Source organism: Rhinoderma darwinii, chromosome 1 (assembly GCF_050947455.1).
Source record: "Rhinoderma darwinii isolate aRhiDar2 chromosome 1, aRhiDar2.hap1, whole genome shotgun sequence".
In the NCBI taxonomy this organism is placed as follows: Eukaryota; Metazoa; Chordata; class Amphibia; order Anura; family Rhinodermatidae; genus Rhinoderma; species Rhinoderma darwinii.
Genome location: NC_134687.1, coordinates 450,623,039 through 450,635,076, shown reverse-complemented (window position 1 = coordinate 450,635,076; position 12,038 = coordinate 450,623,039). Strand labels below are relative to the sequence as shown.

The 12,038-nt window shown below is 41.0% G+C and overlaps 1 protein-coding gene across 1 annotated transcript in view; it reads left to right on the top strand.

The window, feature by feature from the left end:
• Positions 1-11,364, top strand: part of LOC142743404 (solute carrier family 2, facilitated glucose transporter member 11-like) — a 92,646-nt gene extending 81,282 nt beyond the window's left edge. Inside the window, exons 10-12 of the mRNA XM_075854153.1 lie at positions 9,006-9,081; positions 9,339-9,466; positions 11,058-11,364. Coding sequence (XP_075710268.1) covers positions 9,006-9,081; positions 9,339-9,466; positions 11,058-11,243 — 390 coding nt within the window. The 3' untranslated portion in view covers positions 11,244-11,364. The remainder of the gene's footprint in view (positions 1-9,005; positions 9,082-9,338; positions 9,467-11,057) is intronic.
• The last annotated feature ends 674 nt before the right edge of the window (positions 11,365-12,038 follow it).

Sequence of the window (12,038 nt, the reverse complement as noted above, 5' to 3'; positions counted from 1 at the left end):
TGTCTTTGTCTGTTTTTGTTTTTATATGTGTGTTTGTGTATATGTGTGTTTATGTGTGTTTGTGTATATATGGGTGTGTTTGTGTATATGTGTTTGTGTATATGTGTGTGTATATATGGGTGTGTTTGTGTGTAGATGTTTGTGTGTGTGTGTGTTTTTGTATATGTGTGTGTTTGTGTATATTTGTGTATATGGGTGTGTGTTTATATGTGTGTGTGTATATATGGGTGTGTTTGTTTATATGTGTTTGTGTATATGTGTGTATTTGTGTATATGTGTGTGTTTGTGTATATGTTTGTGTATGGTTGTTTTTGTGTGTGCGTGTATATATTTGTGTAGGTGAGTAGAAGTATTGTTATTGTTCACATTGATAACTGTTTTTTTTATGTTGTTGCAGATTTTGATGTACCGATTGGACTACATCTTCGATTCGTTGGACTGCTGCGTAGATCTACGTTTTTTCAAATTTTAATAAAATGGTTAACGGTTAACGGTTTTGTTGGGGATTTCTTATTTCAATAAAAAAGAATTGTCTTTGTGGTTTTTTTTAAACTTTATTAGTGCCTAGATAATGGCAGTTGGCTGATTGACAGCGTCCATTATTAAGGCGGTACTTAGTGTTAGCCGGTGCAGAGGCTAGCACTAACCACCCATTATTACCCCGGTACCCATCACCACCAGGGGTGCCGGGAAGAGCTTGGTACGATCCAGTACCCGACCATCTGCTGTGATGGTCGGGTACTGGGGCGGCTGTAGGCTGGTATTATGAGGCTGGGAAGGGCCAAAAACAGTGGACCTTCCCACCCTTGTAATGCTAGGCTGCTGCTGCTGTGTTGTATCGGGCTGGTTATAAAAATGGGGGGGAACCCCATGTCGTTTTTTTTTTTAAATGTAACAAATTTAACAATAGACGGGTCCCCCACATTTTTAATAATCAGCCATATACAAGGCCGCAGCAGTCTGGCATTCCCAGGCTAATAACACTGTGTTGTTTGTGGCTGGTTATGATAAATTGGGTGGAACCCCATGTCTTTTTAAAAAATAAATAATAAAAAAAAAATAATAAAAAAAAATGACGTGGGGTCCCCCCCACTTTTATAACCAGCCAGATAAAACACAGCAGCAGCAGCCTAGCATTACAAGGGTGGGAAGGTCCACTGTTTTTGGCCCTTCCCAGCCTCATAATACCAGCCTGCGGCCGCCCCAGAGCCCGACCATCACAACAGATGGTCGGGTACTGGATCGTACCTGGCTCTTCCCGGCACCCCTGGTGGTGGTGGGTACCGGGGTAATAATGGTGGTTAGTGTTAGCCTCTGCACCGGCTAACACTAAGCCTCGCCTTAGTAATGGATGTTGTCACTCAGACAGCGGCCATTACTAAAGTGGTAGTAATAGAATTTGAAAAGAAAAAGACAAAGATATAGATAAAATATTTTATTGAAATAAAGCACCCCCAACACAACCCTCATTAACCATTTTATTGTAGAAAAAAAAACAGTCATCGAAGTAGTCCTCGAAACCGACGTAGTCCAAATACCAAACCTGTAAAAAAAAAATGAAATAAAACATGTCGTAGGCTTAGATTCAGTTTAATGTGTGATACTGACTGTTATACCATGTATAGAAGCCTGCCGCGAAGTTGACTTAGATACAGGGCGCCAGCAGACAGTATCATACATGGCCATACAGACATATATACAAACAAACATACATGCAAACATACATATATACAAACAAGCATGCACATATATACATGCAAACATACACACATATATACATACATACATGCAAACTATCATACATACATGCATACACACATGAAAACACACATACAAACAAACATGCAAAGATACATACATACATATATACAAGCATGCACAAATATACATGCAAACATAAATACATGCAAACATAATTACATACATGCACATATATAAACATACATGCAAACATACATGCAAAAATCAAAACATGCAAACATACATACATGCAGATATATACATACATACATACATGATAACATACATGACAACATACATACATGCAAACATACATACAAACATACATGCAAACATACATACATGCAAACATACATACATGCAAACATACACACATACATGCAAATATACATACAAACATGCACATATATACATACATGCCAACATACATGCAGATATATACATACATACATGACATACATACATACATACATACATACATACATACATGACAACATACATACATGCAAACATACATACATGCAAACATACATACAAACATACATTCATGCAAACATACATACATGCAAATATATACATGCAAATATACATACACATATATACATACATGCCAACATACATGCAAACATACATGCATGCACATATATACATACATACATGACAACATACATACATACATACATGACTACATACATACAAACATACATAAATGCAAACATACATACATACATGCAAACATACACACATGCAAACATACATATATATATATATACATACATACATGACAACATACATACATACATGACAACATACATACATACATGCAAACATACATTCATGCAAACATACATACATACATACATACATACATGCAAACATACATACATACATACATACATACATACATGCAAATATATACATGCAAATATACACATATATACATACATGCCAACATACATGCAAACATACATGCACATATATACATACATACATGACAACATACATACATGCAAACATACACACATGCAAACATGCATGCAAATATATACATGCAAATATACATACAAACATGCACATATATACGTACATGCCAACATACATGCAAACATACATGCACTTACATACATACATACATACATACATACATGACAACATACATACATACATGCAAACATACATACATGCAAACATACACACATGCAACCATACATGCAAATATATACATGCAAATATACATACAAACATGCACATATATACATACATGCCAACATACATGCAAACATACATGCGCATACATACATACATACATACATACATGACAACATACATGCATGCAAACATACATACATTCAAACATACACACATTCAAACATACATGCAAATATATACATGCAAATATACATACAAACATGCACATATATACATACATGCCAACATACATGCAAACATACATGCACATATATACATACATACATACATACATACATACATACATGCCAACATACATACATACATGCCAACATACATGCAAAAAAATAAAAATAATACGTTCATACTTACTTTCCTCCTGTCCGGCCTCCAGCGATGACGTTTCATCCATGTCGCCGCTGCAGCCTGTGATTGGCTGCAGAGGCGGTCACGTGGGATGAAGCGTCATCCTGACGTGCGTGACCGCCACTACAGCCTGTGATTGGCTGCAGCGGCGAAAGGGATGTAACGTCATCACTGGAGGCCGGACAGGAGGAAAGTAAGTACGAACGTATTATTTTTATTTTTTTATTACATTAAAATTGTATTTTCCGCGCGCCGAGCATGTACTGTCAAGGTTGCTGAAAGAGTTAGTGCAGCCCATTAACTCTATCAGCACCCTGGACAGTAGCATGCTCGGCGCACGGAAGTGACAGGTTCGGTCTGAACTAGTTCGGTCCGAATCGAACTTTTTTGTGAAATTCGGCGAACTAGCCGAACCGAACTTTTGAAAAGTTCGCTCATCTCTAGTCTATACGATTACAGCGATATCAAATTTATATAATTTGTTGTACTACTTTCCCACAACAAAAATAGACTTTCCTAAAAAAAATCATGTTTTAGTGTCGCCATTTTCTAACAGCCATAACTTTTTCATTTTTCAGTTCATATCAATGTGGGAGGGCTTGTTTTTTGCGTAACGAATTGTAGTTTTTGTTGTACAATTTTGGACTACTTACGACTTTTTGATTAAAAAAAAATTTGAGACAAGATGACCAAAAAAAGAAATGCTGCCATAGTTTTTTATTTACGTCTTTTACGGTATTTTTATAGGTCAGTCTGTTCCGAACACAGCGATATCTATTATGTATATTTTTTTTTTGTTTTTTTATTTTTTTTAATTTTAAAGGACTTGATCAGAGAAACCGGGCGATTAATGATTTTATTACTTAAAACTTTTTATATATTTATTTGTTTCAAACATTTTTTTTTTTCATTTTTTTTTACACTTGGGGACTTGAAGATCTGATGTTCTGATCCACACTACTTATGTAGTGCAGTGTATTGTAACTGTAATTTTTTAACTGACCTAATAGGTTTCCGTACCCGGCCGACCAGGAAGGCTTCCTGGTTGTCATAGCAACCATCGGTACTGGCGATCGCTTGTGGGGCATACAGAGGGAGCCCCCTCACTCTGTCATTCACTTAAAAGCGCCAGTCGCTATTGACTGCCGCATTTAAAGGGTTAAACGACGACGATCGGCGGTAACTGCAATCGCCACCGTTGCAGTGGGATGTCAGCTGTATATTACAGCCGACACCCACTGAAGATGAAGCAAGCACAGCTCATGTGCCCGCTCCATTTTCAGGACGTGACTGTACGTGGTTTTGCGGGAAGGCACTTGCAATCCCGACGTACAGTCAAGTCACGTCCATATGCGGAAAGGGGTTAAATATGCGCCTCCGGTCATCCGAACTACACCTGGGGAATGGACAAATCAGGTGAGGGAAAAGTCCAAGGCTTTCATCAGTCACGATAACTAATGGCGCTGAAGGTCCAGAAGATCCTGGCAGATGTCTTGGTTCTGGAATGCTGGTTGGACTGAACCTGTTCACCCATTCTGGAGGCCCTGAAGATGCCCGCATCAGCAGAGATCCCATAGGCCCCTATATCAACAATTATAAACCGGTAGTCACTATCAGCCAAGGCCAACAGCACCACCAAAAATACTGCTTATAATTGAAATATAGGGACCCTGAGTGCGGCGGCTTCTGTACACGAATGTGTTTCTCATTCAGCATGGGAAACTGTACAAATTGGTAGAAGCCCTTGGAAATCCAAAGCCAGTCTTCTGCCTTGAATAATTTAACACAAAAAGTGCTCCATAGTGCAGTAAAAAAGAGAAGGGTAAGAAAATCCACTGGACGGACCGACCTGCACTTACCAGAGTTGTGCAAAACAGCAAGCACAACTCTGGGACGCGTGTATAGGAATATTCTCGGCCCTCCGATCAGCGTAGTTGCTGCTACGCCTACAGACCCCAGTCCCGAGATCTTTCACGATATAACACAAAGCAAAACAAAAATGCAGGATACACCGGGCGCCACCAAAATGAGAATTTACTCCAGTCCTTCTCATTTTGGTGGCACCCGGTTGATCCTGCATTTTTTTTTTGCTTGGTGTTATAAGTCTTCTGCCTTGGGCTGTGGCAACACTGCAGCTCTCAGTCGCTGCCAGATCACTTCGCAGGTCAGTTTGAAGATCTGCAAAATGGTGAAGCCAGGGTCGATTATAGATTTTCTGCTGCCTGATGCTAAAATTTAAATGGTGCCCCACAGATTTCGATTGACATCCCCCTGGCTGTTCTACATCACAATCAGCCACCTCTAACTCTTTTGATTGCGTCTTTGACTTGTACTCCCCTGGCATGCGCGGTGCAGCCTGGCAGAGTACACCTCACTGCATGGTGTGTGCCGATGGAGTACAAGGCAATGGCGCATCTGAGAAAGTTGGAGGAGACTGGTAGTGATGTATAACAGCCAGGGGGATGTCAATCACAAATGGAAAGGTGGGTTTGGAGGCAGGACTAAGTGGCTCTTCAGGATAGTGGCACTGCCCAATGACCCTTTAAAGAGTAAAAAGCATATAGTGTGCGCCGTATTAAAGTTGACTTTATAGATTGCTGCATCTGAAAAAAACAGACAAGGGAATGTTTGGAAATATTGTTAGGTCATGTATTACCGCATGGTGGAGGTTCAAGGGGTTAAAACTACCTGACAAATTCCCATTAAATATACAATGAACTGAAAACAACTCCATCTGCCGTGTAATGTTATTATAAATATATCCTACATAATTACAGCTTCAGAACCAAGCTCAGTACATATACAGCTCCAGAACCAAGCTCACTACATATATACAGCACCAGAACCAAGCTCATACATATATACAACACCAGAACAAAGCTCATACATATATACAATACCAGAACCAAGCTCAGTACATAAATACAACACCAAAACTAAGCTGGGTACATATATACAACACCTGAACCAAGCTCAGTACATATTTACAGGACTAGAACAAAGCTCAGTACATAAATACAACACCAGAAACAAACTCACTACATATATATTCAGCACCAGAACCAAGCTCATACATATATACAACACCAAAACCAAGCTCATACATATAGACAGACCAGACCAAACTCATACATATATACAGCACCAGAACCAAGCTCAGTACATAAATACATCTCTAGAACAAAGCTCATAACATATATAAACAGCACTAGAACCATGCTCAGTACATATATACAGCCCCAGAACCAAGCTCAGCACATATTTACAGCACCAGAACCAAGCTCAGTACATATACACAGCACCAGAACAAAGCTCAGTACATATATACAGCACCAGAACAAGGCTCAGTACATAAATACAGCACCATAACAAAGCTCAATACATATATACAGCACCAGAACCAAGATCATAACATCTATACGGCACCAGCACAAATACAGCTCAATTTAGTGCAACCCCTGCTGTATAGGTTTGTATGGCGTAAAACTACAGCTCTCAGCATGGCCCGAACAATGGTAAGGATATGCTGGGAGTTGCTGATTCACAAAAAGCAAAAATCATAACACCCATCATCTCGCTGCAGATCATACAGTGACTACAGTGCTGATTAGAGGCAGAATAAACATTTACATTAAATGACTCACAGGTGACGTCTCAGATTCTAGTTTTTTTTTTCTCTTTTCTTCTCCATCCAGTCCAGACCTCTATGATGACTTCTCCGGCCACATTTCTGCAGTTTGCCATTCAGATGTCTTCAGCTTCTTACTTTTCAAACATTTCTGCACCTATAAACGAAGATAAAACACTAAGCCACGAAATATAATAGCACCATACACTGCACCTCTAATTATAATAGCGACATACACTGTGTCCCCGATTATAATAGCACCATACACTGTGTCCCACACACACAGTGCTCCCTGTAGCTGTAGATAGTGCCCCCCATAAAGCCCCCTGCAGATAGTGCCCCACATAGAACCCCCTGTAGATATTGCCCCACATACATACAGCCCCCTGTAGATAGTGCCCCACATACAGTCCCCTGTAGATAGTGCCCACATATAGCCCTGCCCCATAGATAGTGCCCACATATAGCTTCCCTGTATATTCAAAATAGTAAGGCGGATAGGAGCAGCACAAGTGCAGATTACCAAGTAAATGGTCGGTGCTAAGCTTCAAATGATAGGAGTGACTTCTCTCCATATGATGTATAACAAAAAGACAAGAGCATGGAAGCAGCACTCACGAAAAAAAGTGACGTTTATTCACCCAACAAATGCAATGTTTCACTTCCTCAATGGAATTGCTTGAAAATGCTTCCATTGAGGAAGTGAAACGTTGCATTTGTTGGGTGAATAAACGTCACTTTTTTTTAGTGAGTGCTGCTTCCATGCTCTTGTCTTTTTGCTTCCCTGTATATAGTGCCCCACATATAGCCCACCCCTGTAGATAGTGCCCTACATATAGCCTAACCCTGAATATAGTGCCCCACATCTTGCCCACCCATGTATATAGTGCCCCACATATAGCCCACACCTGTATATAGTGCCCCACATTTAGCCCACCCCTGTAGATAGTGCCCACATATAACTCCCTCTGTATATAGTGCTCCACATATAGCCCACCCCTGTATAGTTCCCCACATATAGCCGACCCCTGTATATAGTGCCCCACATATAGCCCACCCCTGTACATAGTATCCCTTATATAGCTCATCCCTGTGTATAATGCCCAACATATAGCCCACCCATGTATATAGTCCCCCACATATAGCCCACTCCTGTATATAATGCCCCATATATAGCCCACCCCACCATATATGGACAGTGATGTCAGGGGCAAGCCCAGAGCCGGAGTCTCGGGCAGAGCGCTACTAGCGCTCTGCCTTGGACTCCATCTCTGCTCCTGACATCACTGTCAATATATAGACAGTGATGTCAGGGGCTTCCCCAGCCGGAGTCCCGGAGCGGAGCCGCTTCTAGCACTCTGCCTGGGACCCCAGCTCTGCTCCTGACATCACTGTCAATATATAGACAGTGATGTCAGGGGCTTCCCCAGCCGGAGTCCCGGAGCAGAGCCGCTTCTAGCGCTCTGCCTAGGACCTCAACTCTGCTCCTGACATCACATGTCAGGGTCAAGCCCAGAGCCGGGCTAATAGCGCTCTGCCTGGGACTCCAGTTCTGCCCCTGACATCTCTGTACATATATGGACAGTGATGTCAGGGACAAGCCTAGAGCCGGAGTCCCGGGCAGAGTGCTACTAGCGCTCGGCCTGGGACTCCATCTCTGCTTCTGACATCACTGTCCATATATGTCAGGAGCAACCCCAGACCTGGAGTCCTTGGCAGAGCGCTACTAGCACTCTGCCAGGGACTCCAGCTCTGCTCCTGACATCACTGTCCATTTATGGACAAAGATGTCAGGGGCTTCCTCAGAGCAGGAGACCAGGAGCAGAGCGCTAGTATAAGCTCTGCACTGGGACGTCAGGAAGGAGCGCCGGCGCACTTTTCCTTCAGCCCCCTCTCTCCTCTCCCGAGGGAGCTACGGTGCCCCGCGGGCCACAGATGACAGCCTCATATTCCAAGAATTGGGGCTTTTTCAGATGCAAATCCTTCGTATTCTAATAGATGGCAACAACATTCTGAAATATAAACAATATGTCAGCTGTGATTTTAGGAGGCTGGTTTACGCCAGAATTCTGTTTTCCTGCAGGATGTATACGCTTGGCTACCATATACTTCTTGTATGTTGATCTTCATCTTTACATCAAGCTATGGCTTGGGACCAGGTCAGTAATCTGTTTCTTGCACAGTTTTCTGCTACATCATTCTATTTGTTAGAAGCTATTCTAAAATATTGGGGTATAATGATCTCTTAACTGCACAGTGCAGCTTAACATACTGTTAAAAAAATTATTCATAGCATTGAAACCTGTAGGACAGGAAAATCCTCGAGAAAATTAAATGAAAAATAGCTAATACATATTTTTATGTCTATAAATTACTGTATTGTTAGTGACGGTATTGTCTAATATTTATTTTACAGGAGGAGTTACTTGTGTCCTGCCCACAGAGCTGTTTGTACAATGCTACAGACCAGCTGCCTATGCCATAACTGGGGCCCTCACTTGGGTGGGACTATTTGTGATAGGCTTGGCTTTTCCTTTCATTGAGGTAAGATTTTCAAGACAGTAGGTGTAAGCTAGTTGAGTACATAGGGACATGGAGAGTCTGCCATATTTAGCTATAATTTTGGGCTTTCCATATAAGAAATTGCTCTGACATTCTATACGGCAGTTAGTATAATTTATGTTGGCATGCTGCATGATAAGTGGCCAATTAGGCTTCGTTCACACCTCTGTTGGAGGTTGGACGGGTCTCCGTCGCAGATGAGGCAGGGATTACCAGAAATTACCGGAGACAATAGCGCAGCATTTATATTTGCAGTTTAGGTGACATTGGTGCGCACAGTGTGCTGTCGCCATTTTTTTGTGTGCTGTATAAATTTGCAGTCACAGGCGTTCTTGCACCTGCATACACATTTTGTTGGAATGTGCTGTTCAAACTTTTGTGTTGTTTATGTGATTCATATATGTGGGGCTAGTGACTGCCTCCATTTTTTGTTCTTGCACTCCTCCCATTCTGCCCTGGGTGGTTTTAGTTAGTTTAATGCTGGTTTCTACCATCCCCAGATACATATGTAGGCTTAGTCCCAGTTCTGGGTGTATGTGCAGAGTAGGTCCACACCTATGCGGGACGCCTTGTTGTGGCAGGTGGGCAAACACAATTTGATAAAAATGTGCGCTAAGAACCTCCCTATTGTAAGTAGATTTAGCAGTAATGCATATATTTAGCAGTTTAGGTGACATTGGTGTTTGCAGTGTGCTATCGCCATTTTTTTGTGTGGTGTATATATATATGTATATTTATCAGTGTGTTTGGTGCAACTTTCTAATTAGTTTTTATTAAAAATAATTTTTACTTTTAGAGATACAGCTGAACTCTGACACGGAGGATCCACCTGTAATCGAACACATCTAAGTTATGAACTTAGATGTGATCGATAACTGCTTGATCCTGCGTGTCAGAGACATGCAGGACCTGCTTACACTGAACTCGTCAGTCCCGCTGTCCTGACGGATACAGGATTCAGCGCAAGATACAGCTGCTCTGTATACAGAATACAAAGCAGCTGTATCTCAAAAGTAAAAATAATTTTTTAATAAAATTGAATTACAAAGTTGCACCAAACACACTGATAGACATTATTATTATTCTTTTTTTATTTTTTTTAAAAAGCGCTTTCGAAGGTGTACATTGCCTTTCAAGGGATTGTCTAATCAGAGACAACCCCTTTAACATTGCAGGCGCGGGGGCGCTCAGCTTATGGTTGCAGGTCTGGAACTCCCGTCAAATAGCTAATTTCGTTAGGTGAAGACTTCTTTGGCAATCCTTTTAAAGGCTATGAACACATTCAAAAGCGTTTTTTTGTTTTTTTTTACATTTCTGGCTCATAGTGGGGGTTCCTCAGCAGGGGCCCCCTCTACGACATCTATATGACCTAATAGTATAATAGTATATATGGAAAGGGGTCGTCTTATTTAGAAAACCCCTTTAAGACATTTTGATTATTCAGTCCTAAGGACAGGATAATATATGCAAATCAAATAGAAATCCATATATTCATAGGAGATTGACGATAAATTATGTAAAAAGATTCAAGCATACTCAAAAATACATTACTGTACTCTGTGTTTTTTAACAGGAAGCATTGGGAGCATTCTGCTTCATTTTCTTCTTGGTTTACTGTATCTCTGTGGCTATATTTTCCTTCTGGATACTGCCAGAGACCAAGGACAAGAGTATGATGGAGATCCTAGAATCCTTTAACAAGCTTAATTTTAAAACTAAGGAAGACAAGCACAACAAGCTTGTCTGTACCAGACTTTAGTTTAAGGCATGAGGACCATGCGTGTAAATATATGCATTTATTGTGTAACCTCAGGACTATGCATGTATAGGAAATACTGAATTCTGTTGTTGGAGGAAATAACAAGACTTGTTTTATTGGAGGATTTATCCTACTCACTACTTACTGTTATGGCTCATGTACATTGTCGTATTTGGCATACGTGTCACACAGTTCCTGAATATGGCCCTAATAGAAGTCTATACGCCAATGTTGCAGAAGTGAACTAAGTTTTTTTTCCTCACGGATTCCCTACATCGTACAGCGCTAATGAGTGCACCATATGGCAGCACACAGAGTGCCTACGAGTCAGTTTTCTCCATTCACAAGGAGCTATGATCAGTAATGTATGGGACGAGCGATCGTTACTACGATCACTCGTCCTTATACATTTCCATCATGTCGGAAGTACATCGATAATATTTCTTGCAGCATAAACTATACAATCAGCCGATGGATGAGCGTTTGCTTGTTCATCGGCTGATTGTTGCCCTGTTTACACATCTTTGCATGAATGCTTGTTTGCCCGATAATTGGCTCATGTAAAAGGGCCTTAACTAAAGGGGATTTTATACTGGGCGATTATCGGACAGATGAGCGCTCATAGAACACTCGTTGCCGATAATTGCCCTATGTAAACAGGGGAACATTCAGCAGATGAACGCGCAAACACTCAATCATCTGCTGATCGTATTGTTTTAAAAAAGTTAAATATTATCGTTGTCGGCAGCACATCTCCCTGTGTAAACAGGGACACGCGCTGCCGACATGATAATA